Source organism: Phyllopteryx taeniolatus, chromosome 10, assembly GCF_024500385.1.
Source record: "Phyllopteryx taeniolatus isolate TA_2022b chromosome 10, UOR_Ptae_1.2, whole genome shotgun sequence".
In the NCBI taxonomy this organism is placed as follows: Eukaryota; Metazoa; Chordata; class Actinopteri; order Syngnathiformes; family Syngnathidae; genus Phyllopteryx; species Phyllopteryx taeniolatus.
Genome location: NC_084511.1, coordinates 17,344,999 through 17,367,837, shown reverse-complemented (window position 1 = coordinate 17,367,837; position 22,839 = coordinate 17,344,999). Strand labels below are relative to the sequence as shown.

At 39.4% G+C, this 22,839-nt stretch overlaps 1 protein-coding gene across 3 annotated transcripts; it reads left to right on the top strand.

The window, feature by feature from the left end:
• Nucleotides 1–1,193: 1,193 nt before the first annotated feature.
• Nucleotides 1,194–12,143, top strand: LOC133485109 (B-cell receptor CD22-like). 3 transcript variants are annotated; one of them, XM_061788473.1, is made up of 13 exons: nt 1,194–1,514; nt 2,762–2,810; nt 2,992–3,312; nt 3,517–3,738; nt 4,423–4,701; nt 5,301–5,552; nt 6,620–6,698; nt 7,203–7,230; nt 9,611–9,912; nt 10,016–10,822; nt 11,112–11,197; nt 11,695–11,769; nt 11,846–12,143. In XM_061788473.1, the coding sequence occupies exons 2-10, from the start codon at nt 2,774–2,776 to the stop codon at nt 10,074–10,076; spliced, it is 1,581 nt and encodes a 526-aa protein (XP_061644457.1). In that variant the 5' UTR covers nt 1,194–1,514; nt 2,762–2,773; the 3' UTR covers nt 10,077–10,822; nt 11,112–11,197; nt 11,695–11,769; nt 11,846–12,143. The 3 variants fall into 3 exon arrangements, with proteins under 3 accessions (XP_061644457.1, XP_061644459.1, XP_061644458.1); XM_061788474.1 differs by lacking the exon at nt 1,194–1,514 and adding an exon at nt 2,623–2,665; XM_061788475.1 differs by lacking the exons at nt 7,203–7,230; nt 10,016–10,822; nt 11,112–11,197; nt 11,695–11,769; nt 11,846–12,143 and having other exon boundaries at nt 1,196–1,514; nt 9,611–9,884.
• Nucleotides 12,144–22,839: the final 10,696 nt, after the last annotated feature.

The window sequence follows — 22,839 nt, the reverse complement described above, 5'->3', positions numbered from 1 at the left end:
ATTAATATCAAAACTTATACAGATACTTTTGCAACCATTTCCCGCTTTATACAACTCAACAAAACTTGATCATAGGTATTCTGAGACCTCTTTTAAGCAGGGCATGGTATACATCAGGCAGTGCTTCTTGACAGGAGACAATTCTAATGTGGTTTGTATTTTCTAGTAGCCAGAGCAGCTTTGAGACACACCTCCAAGCTTGACTTTTTGATTGGACTCCAGGTTGGCTCACACCTGCCTCTGATTAGCTCTGCGAGAATCTGTAACCGAGAGGTTCGCTTACTTTTTTCCTTGCCTGTCCTGTGAATGTTATTTTCATTTATCCATCCATTTTCTTTACCGCTTCTCCTCACTAGGGTCACAGGCTGCTGGAGCCTATCCCAGCAATCTTCTGGCGGGAGGCGGGGTACACCCTGAACCGGTCGCCAGCCAATCGCAGAGCACAGAGAAACAAACAACCATTCGCACTCACGTTCACACCTAAGGGCAATTAAGAGTCTTCAATCAACCTACCACGCATATTTTTGGGATGTGGGAGGAAACCGGAGTGCTCGGAGAAAACAATAGTATTTCAAACAATAGTTCTAATTGCCCTATGGGTGCATGAAGTGCATCTTGGCTAAGACAATACATTTATGGCCCTCGCACTCAGCAAAGGTGCGCATTTCAGTTGTAGATAGAGGGCTCAGTGAACAAAATGCCTCAGAAGAATTCTTCTCAAAACATGTCCTCAAGTGCACCTCCCTATTCCAATATTTATTAAATTGTCAGCCAAAAGAAGACAATCTGTTTTCAAGCCACACTTTTGTAGGAAAGCACACAACTGGGTTTCACGTGCATTCTGGGAATTAAGTACCGGGTTTTCAGAGAACCATATATTCTAGCAAATGCATATTTAGGCAACGTTTCACAATATTTCAGAGAACTACCATATTTTACTGCAGTGTTACAGTTAAAAGGTTTTGTAATTTAAACCAGCATAAGGTTTGGCTAACAAATGAGGTTTATTGCCCAGAAGGAAATGCGGAGATGTTATTAAAGTCATCACTGCCTCTTGATGCTTTTCGCAATATTATGGCGGTGTAAGGTCGACTAAAGGCGCTCTAACTCACAGAGCCAATATTAGGAAGTTTTTTTTCATCATGATGACACAAAAATCATTGGCTCTTTGAATCACAGAATTTATGTTGCTCCATAAAGCCGCTGTTTATTATAGTATTGTTTTTACTGGTCTGTAAAATATTAGCTTTGAAGCACTCTGCTCTTGTGTGTGTGTGTAAAAGCCACATCTGAACCGACTGGTTTGTCATGAATGGCCGTGGGGAATAAGAGCTAATGCTGTGGCTTGGGAATCTTCCCATAAAAACACACACTCCTTTGACTCCATGACAGCCAACACCACTGCTTGGACCTGCTCTGTTTTATACTTCGACAGGTTGCAGGGGCTCCCTGCTGGGTTTATAAACAGTCATGTCTGGTCTGCTGCCATCCATTGCTCCCATAGCTACCTGTGAGTGAGTAAATCCATCAATCATTCAATACAACTTTATTTTAATAATACCTGTCATTTGGATAAGTGCAGTGTAAAGGGATTCACAGATGACTGACAAGCGGGTTGTATGTTTGTGTGTTCCCCAAAAAATGTGAGACATAAACAGGTGAAAGACCATAAAATTATCATGCAAGTTCTTATAAATAATTGTGAGGGCTGGCCATTAACATGGTTCTTACATACCGTGTTCTCTACTACTCTTAGGAGTATCATTCATGGTAGTATCCACTGCATTTTTGTTTTGCATTTCTTTTGTTGCCATTTCCTTTCAGTGAAACTGTTAACCTGCCGCCCAATAGTGTAAATGGTACGGTCTCATTCACACTCTCCCACAAGATATTGTGTGACTGCTTGTACTGAGGAAGAATTTGTTATTAAATCTTAGTGATAAAATGCATAAATTTGAGGATATACTGCGGCTGAAATAAGTATTTAACACGACACCATTCTAAAAACAAAGCTAGTGGTGACTTTTTCATCCATCTATCATTCCCTGTATCGTCTATGGTCACGAGTTGTGGGTCGTGACCGAAAGAACAAGATTCTGCGGTAGGGGCTCAGAGTAGAGCCACTGCTCCTCCGCATTGAGAGGAGCCAGATGAGGTGGCCCGGGCATCTGTTTAGGATGCCTCCCAGACGCCTCCCCGTTGAGGTGTTCCGTTGTGTGTGTGTGTATATATATATACACACACACACACACACACACACACACATATATATATATATATTTATATACACACATATATAAGTATATGTGTAATACTTTTACTAGCCGAGGTTTAGAAATTTACAACTTCCCAGTTTTATGGATTGTACCATCATATTACACTAACCCTAACAGAAGCAAACCCAGTTTGTCTAGCAGAAGATACAGAGTCAAAAGTTTATACACTTAATCTAGCAGTGTCTAACAAAATTAAACAATCTAAGATGAACATTTACCTAAACCTTTTTAATTACTCAGCCAGTTTTTGATATATTTTCTAAAATCAACAACTTGTTGACTGTGCCCTAACTCTCATGAGAGCGGAAGCAGAGGGGGACTCCTTCCATCCTCACTTCTGCTTTTTCAGACCACTAACTGTTTCTTGTTAATATACAGTGCGTTAGTAGGTGCGTAATGGTAACATACATGTATATATATATATATAATTTTTATTTTTTTCACATTCATTTGAATCGTCTTCTAACAAATTGAGTGTTTTTCAGGTTGATTTGACAATGAAGGAAAGTGGGATTATTTTGGTATTCATTTCAGGTAAGCTTCATTTTAACTGTGTAATCAGAGATGTCACTATTTATTTTATGAGACATCAAAACCCTGTAATGACCCAAAATTGGTTAAAGCTGGATTTTGGCTGTATAATCACAATTCTTCCTGTCATGCCTGACATTTTTGTGAATAATGTTCATCCGTACTGACTTCCTTTGCTCGAAAGGTGTATTGAGTGGAGACTGGGGAGTGACATTCGAGAATCAGTGTGCCTTGGAAGGGACGACAGTGCTTGTGAGGTGCCAGTATGACTACCCTCTTTTTCACATTGTCACTTCAACTCGCTGGTTTCAAGCCCGGTGGGATTCAGGCAGGCATATAACCTCTGCCACCCCACACCATTTTGAATATGTGGGCAACTCCTGGAAAGACTGCAGTCTGAAGATCCATAACATAAAACGTGCTGATGAAGGACATTACCGATTTCGTTTTGTGACGACACTGAGGAGTTGGACGAGCAAAAATACACTTTATCTGTCAGTGAAAGGTACAGACACTTTTACTTTTAAATAGGGCTGGGCGATTAGTGGGTTTTATTGATTGATTGTTCATTGCGATTTTTTAATGGCTTATTTTAAACAGTGGCATTTTTGTGAAAAAATAAAATGCAGAATTTGTTTTATGGCCATATCACCCAGGCCTAGTTTTGGGTGCCATTCAAATGTCTCTTAATCGCGACTTTCTGGGGAAGGACTGACCGCTGCTGTGGAGCCAAGCACTGTGACAGAGGGGCAGTCTGTCAGCCTGACTTGCAGGACCGATTGCGGCATGCTGTTGCATGTCTGGTACCGAGATGGAAAAGTGGTACCACACCCGGTCTTCCAGGCCAGCAGAAAGGATTCTGGGAGGTACTACTGTGCTGTCCTCGGACAAGAAAAGATCAAATCGGCCTCTGTGGCTTTAAATGTTCAATGTGAGTAGTTTTTGTTGACTCTTTTCAAGGCAGAAATCAACAGCAACATTACAGACCTTTTAATGTGCAGGACGGCATGGTTAAAATCATACATTCATCAGCGTTGTTGTTATACAGTTTGAAAATTTATCTTTTTGGGGGGATGAAAACATATCTACAGTTGTGGCTATTTTGAACATACACGTTAGGGGAATTTAAGACTGAAAGTTGCCCGTAGGCATTCAAATATGAGTGTGAAGGTTTGTTTGCTTGTTTGTTTGTTTGGGGCGGCATGGCTCAGTTGGTTGAGTCAATGTCTCCCAAGCTGAAGGGGTTTGGGTTTGATCCTGAGCTGTTGTTACCATGTCTCTATGTGTCTCTGTATTATTCACGACCAATCCAGCGTGTACTTTCTTGCTCACATTCAGCTGGCAAAAATGCATTATAATAAGAACATGTTTTCATTAGTGATTTATTAGTATGTTGGCATTTTTCATTCATATCAAAATGTCAAATTGTTCAATAAGACCGCAAGTGCACATTGCTGATGTCAGACAGATTATGTACTAGATCACAATACAATATATCCCAATATAGTTATTTTCTCCCACTCTTAGTGAGGTGTTGTCTCATTGTGCGATAAATGAGATATTGATCTAAGTTTTAATTCTCTGTGTTGATGAACTTTGTTTTTGTTTTAATCAGATGCTCCGAGCAACGTTGTGTTGTCAATTACGCCACCAGGAGACGTCATCAACGGAAGTGCCGTAACTCTCGGCTGCAGCGGCGATGCCAACCCACCCATTCCACCAACTGGCTACAGCCTGTATAAGGGCAATCAATTGATAAGTTCCGGACCAAGTCACACCATCTCGCTCCTTCAGCCCAGTCACAGTGGACTGTATCATTGTAAGGCCTCCAACAATATCAGCTTGAAGGGCATCACGTTTGGTAAATCGACTGAGCTCAACCTGGATGTGCAGTGTATGTATTATCAGATGTTGATCTCATTTATGTTTCACATGGATTTATTGGTGTACTGATGATTCTCAACAGCAAACCAACTTGCATATTGCTGTGACGTGAGTCACATGACCAATCCAATCTTTTAACTTCTTACACTTACCTGTGATAGTTATTTCAAGTACAGTAATCGCAAAAGATCCCACTGTTGTAATAATTATAAAACATGTTTTGTACGAAATCATACTAAATTACTGGCTCTCCACAAATAAGACAAGATACAAATCTGAAGGAGTGACATAAATTAACGCATATACATATTTTCTTCCTTTTTTACTTCATGTGGGCCAGGTGTCCAAATATTTTGCTCCACATAAAAATATTGTGATAGAAGTGTTATGTTAGATTTTCACATATTTCTCATTTTTCACAGTTCTCATATTTGAACTGACATTTCAGTTTGTGGGGGACCTGAATGACAGCAGATTATCATTATCATTGACCTTTTTTTAAATGTATTTATTTATTTTTATTTTTTTTTACAAGAGCATGTCTCATTTTTCATCTAACACCGGACTTGACTTTTTCATATTTTCCATCAAACTTCTTGGTTTTACCAGTTCTGCCAAGTGCTGCTGAGGGCAGTCGTGTCAACATGATGTGCAGCAACACAGCCAACCCTGCCACCCACAGCTACATCTGGTACAAGTGGACCAGCTCCAGCTCCCTCCTCCAAGTGGGTGCGGGACAGATGCTGTCTCTTCCCGCCATGGAAACGCCCCACACTGGAATCTATCTCTGCCAGGCCTGGAGCCAACTTGAGGTCATCAACTCGACGAAAGTCCTACTTTTAAAGGAGGAAAATTATTCTGGTTTGTGTTTCATCCCTGTCAAATATACAGTTGAAACCAGAGATTTACATACACCAGGGGTGTCCACACTTTTTCAGCATGTGAGTTACTTATAAAATGGCCAAGTCAAAAAGATCAACATATACAGCATTTATTTATGCAGTAAATATATTGCGAGTTTTTTTTTTTTATATGTAGAATATATGTTGCTGTACCTTGCATAACTGCACAGAACCAAATTACACCATCGAACTACTCGTATAAAGGAAAATGATAAAAAGCACCGACCAGACAACTGAAATGGAAATGTATGTTAACTTCTGTTTTCAACAAAAGTAAGAGGCCTATATGTAATCAGCCACTCCCCCACACTTATCATGTTAACTTTTTGAACCAACTCAACTGTCCATCCATCCATTTTCTGAGCCGCTTCTCCTCACTAGGGTCCCGGGCGTGCTGGAGCCTATCCCAGCTGTCATCGGGCAGGAGGCGGGGTACACCCTGAACTGGTTGCCAGCCAATCGCAGGGCACATAGGAACAAACAACCATTCGCACTCACAGTCATGCCTACGGGCAATTTAGAGTCTCCAATTCATGCATGTTTTTGGGATGTGGGAGGAAACCGGTGAGCCCGGAGAAAACCCACGCAGGCACGGGGAGAACATGCAAACTCCACACAGGCGGGGCCAGGGATTGAACCCGGGTCCTCAGAACTGTGAGGCTGACGCTCTAACCAGTCGGCCACCGTGCCGCCCCAACTCAACTGTTGAAATGTAAATTATGGTTGGCGTTCTTTCTCCCTTCGAAGCAATTTACTTCACCGACTAACTTCCTTTTCAACTGACACTTCACACAATCTACAGCGGCAGAGAAGAAGACCAAAATTATCATTCAAACCATTTTCCATGTTTTCTCTATTGGTCTACCTTGGAAAAATTACGTGGAAGGGTTTGTTTATTAGAGGCGCTATCTGAGAAAGCTCAGTCTATTTCCACCCGCAAGTAAGGTATATGTGACATCATGGTGAAATGTCCTATTTCGTGCTTGTCTGTACACCTACAGTACCTACCTACTTTTATCTCCACAGGTCATCTGTCTGTCCGAATACTTGCTGGACTTGGAGCCTGTATCTTTGGTATACTTGTTTTAGCGCTTCTTTTTCTCTGGTAGGTCACTGATATAGTAACCTTTTTTTGACATCTAATAAACATGGGTATTTTTGCACTTCCTCTCTAAGCTTGTAGTTCAAGTGCTGCGCAACTTTGTGGATCCCTATTGCCTAACCTGGTGCTGTAAGGAGGGAACATTCTCAGGGCCCATTACTGACAGGGGTCCTGGAAAATATTTTTTTCAATTTGCCACATTGAAGTGGTGGTGCCCAAAATCTTGTTTTTCACTGGTCCCCAAATCTCTGGGCCCTGTACCTAACATGGCTTCATACAGTATATGCTTAAAAATACTTCATATATAACATAAAGTATAGAACACAGAAGATTACCAAGATACAGCAATACTGTAGTGTAAATGTTAAAAATTCAAGTTTTCATCTGAAGAGAAGCCCATTTGTCAATGGAAGATCCCCCCCCACCCCCCTCCTAAATAATTTGTTAAACAAAATGCTGCTTTTCATAATATTCAAATGATTTGACTCTATTTTATTTCTGTGGTAGGAAAAAACAGAGGAAGACAGAAAAAAAGGTTTGTATCGCCCATCCATCCAAGCATCATTTTATTCTACTTACTCTACTTGGTCCGACTTTGCTGTCCCTGGCCAACTCTCCTAGTTTTACCACAGAGGCAATCCCAGGCAAGCTGTGAGACAAGCCTCTTTTATACAGACAACCCCCATAGCGGAAAAGCCAATTGTTTGTTTACACAAAACCTTGCCTATAAGGCATATTCCTCCAACTGTGTGATTTGACACGGAGCTGGCATCCTGAAATCAGATTATTATGATGTGTGACATCAGCACTAAAGGGCTGGTGCTGACGTTGAGTGTCGGGTGTGAAATGTCACACCTCTGACTTACTTTTCTGGCCATGCCTTTTATTTAGGCTTTGGGGGTTCTGGTGCCGTTCCAGCTCTTGTGCTACCTCTGAAGGCAGAGTGGTGCAGTCCCCCAACTTTGTGTTAGTGCCATTTATACAAAACAACAACATGAGGAAAAGGCGGAAAAAAATACCAGCTTTTGCAGACAGTGTAAAAAGGCTATACTGTATCGTAGTCCTTGCAGTGGGTGCTTGGTCTACTCAGAGGTCCCCTCCCGGTTGGACCTTTTCACCTCCACAGGTAGATGCCTGAAAAATAGATGCCCAAGCCAACTCGGTTGTCTCCTCTTAATGGAGAGCAGTAGTGTCTCTACTTTGAATTTCAAGAAACAAATCCCAATTGCAATGAAGTCGCGACATTTTGTGTAAAAGGTAAAAAAAATTGTTTTTAAAAGAACACAATCTTTTTCAACCTATTTTCAAATGAATACAGTACAAAGACAAAATATTTAACATTCAAACTGATAATTGTTATTGGATTTTTTTTTTCTGCAAATATTCTCTCATTTTGAATTTGATGCATGCACCGCGTTCCAAAAAAACATGACAGAGGAGCAACAAATAACTGGGAAAGTTGAGGAATGCTGAAAAAAAAAAATTTTTTGGAGCATTCCAACGGTGAACAGGTTAATTGGAAACAGGTCAGTGTCATGATTGCTTATAAAATGAATGACTTAGTTGTTCACAAGCAATGATGGGGAAATATTCACCACTTTGTGAATAACAGCGTTAATAAATAGTCCAACAGTTTAAGAAAAAGGTTTCTCATCATACAATTGCAAGGAATTTATGGATTTCATCATATACGGTCCATAATATAGTCACTGATGGTGTAGTGGTACACTTGCCTGACTTTGGTCCAGGCAGCGTGGGTTCAGTTCCCACTCAGTGATGGTGTGAATGTGAGTGTGAATGGTTGTCCCTGTCTATATGTGCCCTGCGACTGACTGGCGACCAGTTCAGGGTGGAGTCTGCCTTTCGTCCGAAGTCAGCTGGGATAGGCTCCAGTGCCTCACGACCCTAACCAGGATAAGCGGTGTTGAAAATGGATGGATGGACAGTCCATAATATAAAAAGATTCTGAAAATCTAGAGAAATCCCTGCACGTAAGCGGCACGGCCGGTAACCAACACTGAAAGCTTGTAACCTACGATCCCTCAGGTGGCACTGCTCTCAGTGCTCAAATGCTTATTGAGTGTTGTTAAAAGGAAAAGTAATGTAACACAGTGGTAAACATGCCCCTGTCCCCGCTTTTTGGGAACGTGTTGCAGGTATCAAATTCAAAATGAGTAAATATTTCCCAAAAACAATAAAGTACATAATATCAGTTTGAACATTGCCTTCGTAGTGTATTCAATTAAATAAAATTTGAAAAGGATTTGCAAATAATTGTATTGTTTTTATTTACATTTTACACAACGTCGCAACTTCATTGGATTTAGGATTTGTCTGTTTAAAGCCCGTCACCCTGTCCTTCACCATTCGTCATCATTCATCATTCCTTTACTCGTCAAGAACAAGATATTTGAAGTTCACTGCAACCAGGAGGGTGCACTCCACCTTTGGGCTTCAATTTGATGGTGCTGATTATCATCCGGGTAGCTTCTGTTGATCATCCCCGTAGCTTCTCGTCACAGCAAGCATTTAAGAGACACAACTTGATGAGACCATCTGGCCTACCTATTTTGCAAATAGCAGGAATGAGATGTTACGGCCAGGACAATGGACACCCTCTGCATCTTGGCTGTTTTTTTTTTTTTGGAAGTACTCTCCATAAATATAATTAACAACCAGCAACAATCCTTCTGACGATGTCCAAATTTCAGTGACCACCCTAAAATAGTCAATATAGGTAGCAGTACATACCGTATTGGAAGAAAAAAAAATTGTTGCCGCTTGTTAGGTTGCTAGAAATTGCACATAGCCTATACAGTAAAATACTAAGATTTTACTTCCAAGGATATTGCTTATATTTTTGTGTTTTGCTGTCTTGCACATAAACTAACCACTCATTAATAATGACCTATCAGGCGATGTTTACTTTTCAAGAAGTCAGCTCTACCGCCACTGAAGATCAGTCCAATGGCATTTATGCCAACATCAACTTTTATACACCATCTCCTCAACCTCCGGCACGAAAATACTCGAAGAAACAACATGAAAATGTGATGCATGTGTATGGACACATGAAAACGAGACGCCAATGCTCACACCCACAGTCACGTAATAACCACTTGTCCATTCCCAATGAGGATGATGAGGTTACCTACTCTACAGTCACCATTGACGTGAAAAAACCTCATTCTGACGAAAACAGATCACAAGAATCCAGGTAGGTTTATTACCCAGGCTGTAAAACACTTACAATATTGATGCAGAGTGACATGTAGTGAACGTAACTGAAGGGACTCATTCCTACTTTCTTTTCCATCTAGGTTCCAAATGGGAGAGTCTGCCGACTCAGTAATCTATAGCACCGTGGCTAATTCTAGCTGAGCGAGTGGCATTTTTTGTGTGTATGAGGTTTAATTGAGACCTCAGAGCATTTAAATGCATCTTGTATAATTCTACATATAATATATATCAATGTAATTGAGTTATTTTTTTTATTTAAATTTGATGACTTGTTAATAAGAATTTTATAATAAAGCTGTGTACTATATTATATTTTGCATCAAGGATATCGTACTATGAGTTACAATTATAGTGGTGGTGAAAATGTTCACACGCAGTAAGTAGAAAGTACAAAAAAGATTAATGAATATACATATGCTGAAAAATAAAATGAAGTACAAATAGGTAACTAAATCTAATAAATTATTGCCGAATCATATTTAAGATGTTTTTTTTTGCTTCAGTCATAATGCTGCTTCGTCACCTCCGACCTTGTTTTATATCGTCCTGATTGGGTGCTGCCGCCACCTGCTGGCAGTAGTTTTACATAAAGGACAGTTTAATTGTTGTACATATTCACTTTCAAGCCTTCATGATGTCGAATAAAAAAGCGAAGTTACCACCTTTGGGCTCATATTGTAAGTCAAGTCAAGGAGAAGAACCGGAACAGAAAGAGAGGCGTGCTGGCAATGAAATGCTTCGAAGCACGCGTCGGGAAAAGAGGACGAGACACGACAAAAGCTTGGGCCTTCTCAAAGTCAAATTGCCAAAGCGAGCCAAACTGTCTTTGGCCAAACATAGCAGCAGTCAGGAGACACCCAGTGGAAACATGTTCACGCAACCCAAAGGTAAAACTAAAATAATAATAATAATAATAAAAATTTGTGGCAAAATAATATTTTGCAGTATTGCAGTTTATATTTAATAGCAACCATCTGGCTAGCCTGTATACCAAGCCTTCCATTCGCAAGCAGTCATTTAAGCAAGCCCATTACTTGAATGTATCTTTTGTTGAACAAAGTTCATTGAGGCGAGAACACATTAAAAGCCTGGCCAGTTTCGTCATTCCAGTATTACAATTAGAAAATAAAATAAGCAAGCATGTACCACAATAACACTGAGCTTTTGTTTCGTCAGTTGCAGAAATGAATTGTGAACCTGTTGAAGATCCTTTCTTTTTTTCACAAAGACCCCAAAGCGAAACCTGCAGCGACAAAGAGATGGTACAGTAGTTGATTGGTAATGACAGAGAATGTTTATGATGACCAGTACTCTTCGAAGTCTTGACACATTAATGCAGACACTGCAAAGCACAGAGATACATATGTCATGCTCATTACTTAATTAGGGACACAGTATATTATTTGAATAATAGTCCTATAATCTAGTCCAATTTAATGTTTTATTTGTGAAAGAAGAGGATAAGGGTCTTCCAGATCCACGGTAGGAGACTGGTTATCACATCTGCCTCACAGGTTTGAGGACTGGGGTTCAAATCCCGGCCCCGCCTGTGTGGAGTTTGCATCTTCTCCCCGTGCCTGCGTGGGTTTTCTCCCGGAACTCCGGTTTACTCCCACATCCCAAAAACATGCGTGGTAGGTTGATTGAATACTCTAAATTGCCCTTAGGTGTGAATATGTGCGCGAATGGTTGGTTGTTTATATGTGCCCTGCAATTGGCGGGCGACCAGTTCAGGGTGTACCCCGCCTCTCGCCCGCAGATAGCTGGGATAGGCTCCAATGCGCCCGTGACCCTAGTGAGGATAAATGGTACAGAAAACGGATAGTGAAAACAGGTACTTTTTCATAGTAGCAGCTATCTCAAAAAATACGATACTGAAACATTTCTTACTGGTTCTGCTTTTTGGACAGGCAAAGCTATCTGTTCTCAGTACCATCTCCAAGATGGTGGAGGAGAACAAGCTCATCAGGAAGCGTCTGGCCTCCCTCAAACAGACTGTCTGATGCTACACTGGCAGTCAGATTTACAATTTTTCTCAATACAATAGTTGCTGAAGCAGAAGTTGTTTCACAGTTGATAGTTACACTTTGATAGAAATTGTATTAACTAATTGTTATTAAAATGCTCTTCTGCTTCAGGTTTTTTTTGTAAATGGAAGATGTAACTGTTTCTAAACTAAACTGATGCTATAGTAAAACAATTCAATTCATAAAAGGTGAACACATTTATTTTGGTTTCAGAAAAAAAAATAATCCTGCTCTATTTATCAGGGATAGGGATGGAGTACTGCTGCGAATAGTGAAAATTTGCAAGAAATTGAACCCCTCCTAAAAAGGTTTATTATTGCCTATTTTAAAAGCTTATATACCGCAAACTATGATCCCAAAAGCGTTTATCATTTCAGTCCTCATTTTATAACATTAAATGGCTTACAGATTATTTGATTTCGAAAAATTGCACCTGAATTGTATCCATACATATCGTGACAACTCTCTTATAATTTATTTCGCCTCCAAGGCCAAATTTAGCTATTCCCTGACAATACAACACTTGTTTCTCAGTCGAAAAAGTGTCACTTTACCATAGTTCCTTGGTACCGAGATGGCGCCAAAGCCCTTCTTTTCTGTTAGACAGGGCATTAGTGCCAGGTTGTGGCATCTTGGGGCTTTTTATAAAGAGCACAGAAACGCAGAATAGGCAAGTTTTTCAGCAAATAATAATTAGTGAATAAGTGAATTTGCAAAAAGCAAATGCAAATAGGCTGGAACACTGTATCATGTCCCCCTCAATTCCAATTTCTGAACAGAATACAGAAGAAACAGATCCTTAAAATTTTAAACACTATTGAGGTCAGAGAAATTTTTTTTCCCAGGAATATTTGTCTGAGACTTAAGATCATCGATCTGATTAACTACACAAGCATATTTTGCCTTTTCCTTGGCATTTGTGTGTTTTTTTGTGATGGGTCTCAGTGATTGCAAATCGAGGTGGTACACACATTTGTGCTGGCTGCTCATTACAATATGGCTCAGTTGACAATAAGACAAATGCCCGCTTTTGAAGTAACCAGAACCCCCCAACCAGTAGCCACTTGAGGTTCAACACCAACCACCAGTTAAGGACTTATACAGTTTGTATTGCAAAGCTTTGTAGAATAAGTTTTCATGTCGTTTAGAATAGAGGATGATTCATTTCAGATGTGTGTGAACCTGGAGCACCTGCATGCTGAAAATTAAATTCAAATCACACCTCAAAGCAAGCAAAATGGAAGAGCAAAGTCAATGGAGTTACTGAATACTGCATGCACAGTATATTGATGGCACCTAAGTGTATAAGGAGGTGGATTAAGCCCAACCGTCTTCAGCACAGACACACAGAGAGAAAAAACACAGATGAGCACACGTTAAGAGAACTATAACCTGACATTGTATGGACTTGTGTGTCATTTTTTTACCTTGACCTGACGTTTCGGTTCACTTGTTTTGTGTCCGTCCGACCGTCTTCCTGCTTTGAGCCAATCAGCAGCCTTCATTCCCTTTAATTTTTTTGTCTGCATCTTGTGGTCTCATTAAGTCACAGAGTATACTGGTAAGCCTAAAAAACTGCAGTGACATTTGTGTTGCTAGATGGATGACTTATTTTCAACATTAGTTTGTCCTTTACTCGTTGTTCAGTTTTCTATATTTTTGTTAAATGTTGATTTAGTTCAGATTTAGGGTGTGTGCTGCGGAGAGGACGGTGGGCCAACTGTCTGGACGTTGAAGGGAGTGCAAGGCTTGAAAGGTTTTGGAAAGGCTGATATACTACTCGTTTTTCTTTCTGCTTATATGACAAAGTAAAACTGGAAAATGTATTCTTTGTGTTGAAAGTAATTTGAAAAGTTTTATTTTAAGATACCATGCTCGGCCAGTAGTTTACTGCGTGTCCTTCCTAGTTCTGAATTTTCTTCCTTGGTGTATATGTGGATTTACAATTGACAAATATAAGTAACAGAACTCAGTTGGACACATTCTCACAGAAGTTATGATGCACATGGCTGGGGAACCATAAAAAGATCGTAAAGAATAGTTAAGAAAGAAGCTGTCGCTAGGTGTCCGGCAGTCTTTACCTCGGCAGAGGGCAGCAATGTTTTTTGTTTTTAACTTTATTCCAATAAAGGACATTTTACAACTGTGCAATAAGGGCAGCAATGTACGACAGCAAACAGCAACCATTATACTGTGCGTCATCAATCCCAGAATGCTTTGCACATGCAAAAACGACAGCCACAAACTATTTTTGCAACTTTATTTATATTCCTTAATTCTTGTCTTTTGTTTTTAATATGACTAAATTCAATAATTCAACAGTTCCTAAACAGTGCAATGACAGCAAGACAGTAGTAATAACACAATAAAGCACCGTACTCTCATCTTCTTGCTCCTTTTTGTGAAAGCTCGTTGTCACACTCCATTGCCACTCACTCCAGCCAGTCATTCAAAGATAGCGATGTTTCAGTGTTAAGTATTGCAGAATATGATCACAACATTAAATATATTAAGACTACTGATGAAGAAAAAAAAAATATTATGGTCAAATAAATGGTCATATTAATGATAGTTTAAAAACAATTTAATCAGAATGAAATATGAAAACATTTGATAATTTGATAATATGGTGTTACATAATTACAAAGCGGATGTTAATCGTGAGCAATCAGGCAACCAGTTAATGACTTATTTTCATTACTTACTGTTAAAATAGTCACACAAATGCAAAACTGCATGTAAATATGACTGATTGCTTGGTCTTTGCAGTTCTCTCATAGAGCCACTAGATGTAGCAGCGTCCCATCAATTCAACATCATTTCAGTCGAGCTGGTTAAATTTTACGTTTCTACACTGATTGTAAACCCGCAAGGAGAAAACAATTCAATCTACTGTGTGCGTGTGTGTGAAAAAGTATTGGCAGTATTCTGGTGTGAATAGGTCATTACCCCCCTTGTGAAATCATGAATTAATTGTGACTAATCAAAATCTTTGGTAAATTTTCACTGATCATCCCCAAGCCTGATTACCTCCAGACCTGTTCAATCAAGAAATCCCTTAAACAGAATCTAAATCAAGTTGGACAAGATCTAAAAAAGCTCCAACAAAATGATACGATGCAAAGGAATTCCAGAACATTGTAGAAATAAAGTAACTGACATCTAACCCTAACCCTAAAGGGTTGCAAAAGCCATTTCTAAAGCTTTAGGATTCCAACGAACCATAACCATTATCCTCACATGCAGAAAAAAATTGAACAGTGGTAAACCTTCCCAGGAGTGGCTGGCCTGCAAAGATGACCCCAAGAGAACATAATTGACTCATCCAGGAGGCCACAAAGTAACTCAGGACAAATTCTAAAGAACTGAAGGCCTCCCTTGCCTCAGTGTTCATGACACAACAATAAGGAAAAGACAGGGCAAAAATGGCCTCCATGTCAGAGTTCTAAGGTCAAAACCACTGCTGACCAAAAAGAACACAAAGGTTTGTCTTACTTTTGCGAGAGATAAAAATCTGAATGATTCCCAAGACTTTTAGGAGAATATTATATAGACTGACGAGACTGAAGTTGATCTTTTTGGAAGGTGTGTGTCTCGTTACATCTGGTATAAATGTAGCACAGCATTTCAGAAAAAGAACATGATACCAGCCGTCAAACATGGGAGAGGTAGTGTGATGGTCTTGGGCTGTTTTGCTCCTTCAGGACCTGTACAACCTGCTGTGATTGATGGAACCATGAATTCTGCTCATTACCAGAAAATCCTGAAGGAGAATGTTCAGCCATCAGTTTGTGACCTCAACCTGAAGCGCACTTGGGTTCTGTAGCAGGATAACGATCTAAAACACACCAGCAAGTCAACTTCTGAATGGTTTAAAAAAACAAAATGAAGATTTTGGTGTGGCCCAGTCAAAGTCCAGACTTGAATCTGATTGAAATGCAGTGGCATAACCTCAAAAAAAGCCGTTCATGCTCGAAAACCCTCCATTTTTGCTGAATTCAAACAATTCTGCAAGGGAGAATGGGCCAAAATATCTCCACAGAGAAAACACTTGATTTGAGTTGTCGCTGCTGAGGATGCCCAAACCACTTATTAGGTTTAGGGGGCCATTACTTTTTCACACTGGGCCAGATAACTGAATTGTTTTGTGTTTTTTTTCTTAATAAATGAAATGAAGATTTAAAAACAGCATTTTAAGTTCACTTTGGTTAGTTTTGCCTGATATTCACATTTATTTGATGATCTTAAACATGGGGAAACTGAGAAGGGGGGGGGGGGGGGCAATACTTTTTCACAGCAGTTTTTATATATATATATATATAATTAGTATTTCACACCGCGCACATAGAACAAATTCACACATGCAAGGAGAGATGAAGAGTAAAAGGGGTCTCAGCGAACAATTTATCTCTGAGGTGGCGCTATACATACCTGACTTACAGGTTCTTAGATAATGTGTGTTAAATTCACCATGAATGTCCCAATGAATAAAAGATGGAACTGTTCAGTGTTATTTCGTGGTGTTTCCCATATAGTGGGGTGTGTGGGAGAATTTGGGCCCATATACAGTACATGTATCATCGCAAAGCAAAGTTTCATATGTCTTTCCTGTGTCAGCTCAGACTGAGAATAAGATCGCATGTGCTTCGGAATAAGTTCCTCTCCTTTGCTTTCTTTGTGATTCTTTAATAAACATCCAGCCTCTACTTCTATCAAGTTGCCATTCCATTGTGCATGGCTGGGTGTGATCATTGTCTTTTTAGGGAAAACAAAGCACCCAGGCCTGTTATGTTCAAAGAAGATAAAAGCCACTTTGGACATTATCGCTTCGCTGCTCCCTTTTCCTGTCCTCTTCCAACCAATTAAGCAAAAGTGCGATTCAAAAGGAACACAGCATCTCTGCGTACTGAAGCTGAGACAAGTAGCCTACACGCTTCCTATGACCACAGAAATACTAATCGAAAGGATCACTTCTGAAAAGTGGTCCAACAATCTGGGATATGATGAAAAGAAACTAGTGATGGGAGACAGGTTGTGACTTCACACAAGAAAAACATCACTGATGTAGCAAGTGCGTGCTTTTATCTGCTCTTCAAAGCTTAGAACAGCTGTCTCTACCCCAGATGATCCATCCCCAGTCATTCATAGGTTAGCACTGTCAACTTCTCAACACAGCTATATATTGTCTTTTGAAGGTAAGATAATTATATAGTAATTCATTTGTAGTCAGACACTGTTGAAGCAACAGACATTTTCTGTAGGATTTTGCACATGATAAACAATCAGAGGCTTATTGTATTATTTAGAGATTACTTTGGTACTTATTTTAATTCTTATATTAATGTAATCATTTTTATTATATCAATCAATTTTTATGATATCAATTAACAAATATAGAATTTGCTTAGGACAGTCGTTAGCATGTCTGCTTTACATTCGAGAGGTCCTGGTTCAAATCTCAACGGAGGTCCTCCTGTGTGGAGGTTGCATGTTCTCCCCATGCTTCGATTTTCTATGGGTACTCTTACTTCCTCCCACCTTCCAAAAACAACGATGCTAGGTTCATTGAGGGACACTAAAGTGCCTCTAGATGTACTGTAAATGTGAGTGTGAGTGATTGTTTTTCTTTGTTCCCTGCGATTGGATGGCAACCAGTCAAGGGTGTACCCCTCTAGACTTGATAGCCAACATGTACACCGGGGCTGGATGCTGTCGTGGTTGCTTTAGAGCACCTCATTGTCAGCGTGAGTGTGCCAACGTCACGGAAAGAAGGCGAAGAGCCAGGGGAAAGTAATAAAATAAAAATTCGGACGTGACGGCCAGCATGTGGACCGGATCTTCAGATTGAAATGGCCATTTTAGAGCACCTTGCATGGAAAAGTCCCGCGATGACCCGGTGGGATATATTCCAGCTACCGGAGGCTTGAAGCGGAAAAATGTTCGTAGCCCAAACGTGTAGTTATGCATAGGGATTAGGGCTGTCGCCATTGAATCTGTTTACAATCGCTTATCCTACAGATATTTAATCGAGTACTCGAGCAATCGCCCCCCCAAAAAAGATATATATATATATATATATATATATATATATATTTTTTTTTTAATCACTAATGTACATTTTATTCTCAACTTGAATTCTGAACTTCTATCCTTCAACTGCATACCTGTCTGTTGGTGCTGAGTGTATGGTAGTGTACGCAGAAGAGATACATTGTGACTGGTAACAAGTTAAGATTGCTCACTGATCCAGTTTGGAACACGTGTGCTTGTACACGTGTGAGCAGCTCTCCCAATCCCACCTCCAGCAGTTTCTGTCTTTTGTTTAGTTCTTTCAAGTGCTTTCTCAGAGAGGGTTCTTGTGATCTGGTTGGCAAGACATGACCCATTTAAAACATAAAGACCTAAATGCTGTGGCTTTGAGGTTGTAGTTCCTGCCAGCGTTAAGACGGTCATAAAAAATTTTTTTTTATTGTTTTTGTTTGAAAATCAGGAACACAGTTGGCACCCAACTCCCAAAAGGGAGGGAAAAAGTCACTAGAAAAAGAAAGGCATTGTATTTGTTCAATGGCTAAAAACACACTTTTTTTCTTTCTGCTCCACTGTTTGTTTTTCAGCTCTCAAAGCTGTCATTGGGGAACACTGCTCACGCAGGAGTCTAGCATTTTGTATACTTTTTATCATTCAAACAATTGCTATACTGTCTATACATAACATCCTCTGTTCCCCATCTGTTACTTTAAAATACTGTATTGAATGCAATGCTAATTACTCCTAGTTACCTGCATGTACCTTTTTGAAGACACTAAAGCATCAGTGTCTACGTATAATTGAACCATTGAAACTACAGTGGTGTATACTACTACTACTCAGTGCTAGCTGAGGCTTTGACTATTGTGAGTGTGTCTATAGATATGAGTGTGTGCAGCCACTTATTGTCCTGACTTACCCCCACATGGGTTCTATAAAGTGAAGCTGTAGCCCCCACCTACCCCTCCAAGAAATAATAAGTGTTACACACAGTCACTAGAGATTAAATTCCACAAATGTGCTGACCTCTGTTTTTTTTGTCCTGTTTGTCTGTTAGGTCAAGCAGAATGGAAAATCTGTATCCCTTTTTTGCCGGGACAGTTTTACTGTGTCACAGTGGAGTTTTTAAGGTTCCGCTGTGGTATTATTATTGAGGATCAGACTTGATCAGTCGAACAGAACAAAGTTTCTAGAAGGGAGAGAGAAACAAAGACAAAAGACAAAGCACTAATTGTAAACAGGATGAGAGAAGTAAATCATTATATTATCTCCCAACAATGAAACATTAAATATGAGTGTTGCATGGTGCTGTAGTGCTACGGCTTTCGAGGGAAGGACAAGATAGAACAGGACAAGGACAGGAGAAGAAGCATGCAGGACAAGTGTCGTGAACCCGGCTGTACAACTGAAGTGTGGTGGCATTAATTATGTAAATTATAAAAAGTCTACACGTCGAGAGTATAAGTGAGGGGATACACAAGCGATTTGCATTTTCATGAGTTATTTGTTGCAGTAAGTGTGTGACCCCACACCCAGTGAAAGAGTCCTAAAAACATTATTGTTAAATAGTTTTTGTATCGTGGTTAATTCCATGTTGTTCCCATGTACTAAAATGAAGGGGTATATTATTAATTTCGAAATCTGGATTATGCCAGATTGGGGAGAGCATACTGGGAGCTAATACAGATCCTGTCGATTCTAAATTTTGCCACCAAGCCATTAAGGTGGATGCGATTATTGGATTCTTGAAACATTTATGGCGTTTAAGACTAGTAGAAATAAATGGGAGTTTTGGTAGTTTGATGTTGTTGTAGTCTGTTTGTTCCAATTCTAGCCAAGAATCACACTCCTCACAGTGGTGCAACCATTTGATGAGGTATTGTAATTGATTAGCTAAATAAAAGTGTTTACAGTTGGGAGCATTTAGGCCTCCCTCCTGTTTAGTTTTCTGAAGAGTGGATAGACTGATTCTATTTTTATTATTTTTTGAATCAAAATCTATTACAGAAGAATCTAAGGTTTGAAACCATTTAAATGTGGGTTTAAATGGAATCACTGAAAATAAATAATTTATTTGAGATAAGGTTTTCATTTTTATTGTAGCTATTCTTCCCAGTAATGACATAGGCTAGTTATTCCAGCGTTTTAAATCAGCCGAGATATTTTCCAGAAGTGGTTTGTAATTTAGATTGGTTAGCTCTGTGAGTTTTGACGAAATATTGATACCTAAATACTTAATGTTTCCTATAGGAATACTGTACTCTGGGATTTGATCTGCAGGAGTCCATGAGTTTGCTGTTATTGGGAGTATTGTTGATTTTGTCCAATTAATAGAGTAGTCTGATATTTGTGAAAATGTTTTAATGAGATTGAAGACTGCCTGAAGAGAATACTCGGGTTCCTGTAAGTAAAGAAGAATATCATCAGCATATAGATTGATTTTGTGTTCTGTCACTAGTGAGCAGATACCTTTAATATTAGCATTCTGACGTATAGCGGCAGCAAGAGGTTCGATAACTATTGCAAATAGCATTGGTGAGAGTGGACATCCTTGTCTGGTTCCTCTTTGTAATGTAAAACTTTGTGAAGTGATCCTATTTGTGGTGACCTCTGTAATTGTAGTTACAGTAAATATGAGCAAGAACTGTGTTAAAGCTTTCCACAGAGAGCCATCACAGGTTTTTTTTTTTTTTTTTTTTTTTTTTGTAGTCGATAAAATGTATAATCAAAGCTTTATAAATTGTCTTCCAGGGATCTTAACATATTCTCAAGATTCAGCATTGGCCACCAGACACCAATCGAGGTGATTGTGAAACATATTCAACAATGCAACAGGTTAATAATGGCCTTTCTAGCTCCATATTGATTTATTGATAAACAGTTGGGCTAAGCAGGGGAGCGGACTTCCAGATGGGACAATTAAAGAGGATTAACATTGTACTCAGAATAAGCAGTCATTTTCACTTCCTCTCCCTCTCTGATTTAACTGAAATCTCAACATGTGATCATTTTTTAAAAAAAGATGCCATCAGCCAGTCACTTTTGAGGGTTGCGAGGGTCTTTGGATTGTCGGTGGGTGCTTGTTCTTGTACTTTTGGACTAACACGCTATCAGTTCAGGGTACACACCAGTCTAATTAGGGGCAATCTCATCATGGGGAAGTAAAATGAGACCCCCAACATGTCCCATGCAGGAAGATAGCTGGGATATGCTCCAGCACACCCGCGACCCATCGGGATAAAGCGGTAAAGAAAATGGATGGATGGATGATTTTCAATTTGGCCGCACGGTGGATGACTGGTTAGCACATCTGCCTCACAGTTCTGAGGACCTGGGTTAAAATCCGGCCCCGCCTGTGTAGAGTTTGCATGTTCTCCTGGTACTCCGCTTTCCTCCCACATCCCAAAAACATGCATGGTAGGTTAATTGAAGACCCTAAATTGTTCACGACCCTAGTGAAGATAAGTGACACGGAAAATGAATGAATGAATGATTATCAATGCATTGTTTTCATGTATTTACAGTCTTTTAACCAACCTTTTGCATAACAATAAATCATTTTTAACACATAAACATGTAAAAACCTGAATTTAAAAAATCATAATCAATTGAATTTAAAAAAATGAAACAAAAAAATACAATGTTAAAAAAAACACATCTTAAGTATTTTTTGTTTGTTTTTTGCTGCTCCCCCTGAGGAGGCATGCCTCACACATTGACTTCAACTACTTTTATATCATTCGAGCCATTTACTTTTTTTTTTTTTTTTTTTTTTTTTTACATTCAGGAGCCATTCAGTACTGCAAGAATTTTGGCTTTGAAAGCCCCAGGCTTAGGTTTAACACTCAAACAGAAAAGAATCTGTGGTAAAATGTTTTGGTTCACTGGCTACACCCAAATGAAATTGTTGCTAGCAGCCTTCCTCCTTCTGCATTTCCTTTTGCTGAATGGTCCTATCCCAACTGTCCTGAGGGTTTAGGACGCCTCCTGCTGCGCTCATGTTTGACATATATCCTTCCCAAAATAGCCCATATTGTGTTGACTGTCTGTTCTGCTCCTATGGAAGTGAAAAAGCGGCACAAATGCCCAGCTGCAGCACCATCTTCCTACAACAATGAATGTTTGAGGTGTTTCTATTCCTGACCCATCTGGGGACCCTGCTTTCTCCCTCTCCTTGAGTTATCCTTACCCTCCTCTCTTATCATGTTTTTCCCTCTGCTCATCCGTATACCTGCAGTGAATCATGGCTTCAAATATCATTTGGCCACAACTGAAGTGAACTTGCAAACAGGCTTCAATAGTAGTTTGGAAGGACACATGTTCTCACAAATAGTTTCCAAACTCTCTGTAAGGATGATATCCTACTTCGTAAATTAAAAAGCACTTACAATTTAACTTTTCAGTAATATTTTGAAATTATCAGACCCTCTTTGTCAGCACACTTGTGAGTACTGACGCTACAGTACACAATTTCATGGATGGCAGAGCTGGAAAGCAACCTGGAGATATGGTGATGGTGTTATGCTGAACACATAAATACAAATTACACTGGTTTCTAAGAAAAAATAAAACCCATTCTGTTTTTTTAATCTACTATGAAGACCTTTACCAAGACTTTAATAAACTTCTATTTCAATATACAAAGTAAAACAAAATAAAAAATAAATGAAAAACATGAGAGCCAACTAAAACATTAATGAAATACAATTATTATTATACTGACCTAGACATGCATTTGTTGTATGTTGAATGCATTGGCTTAAAGACAACAATTGAGTACAATGACTTTGTTACAGACAGGTAGAATAATAAGCCTGGGTGTTAGAACGACTGCCTCACAGTCGATAGGT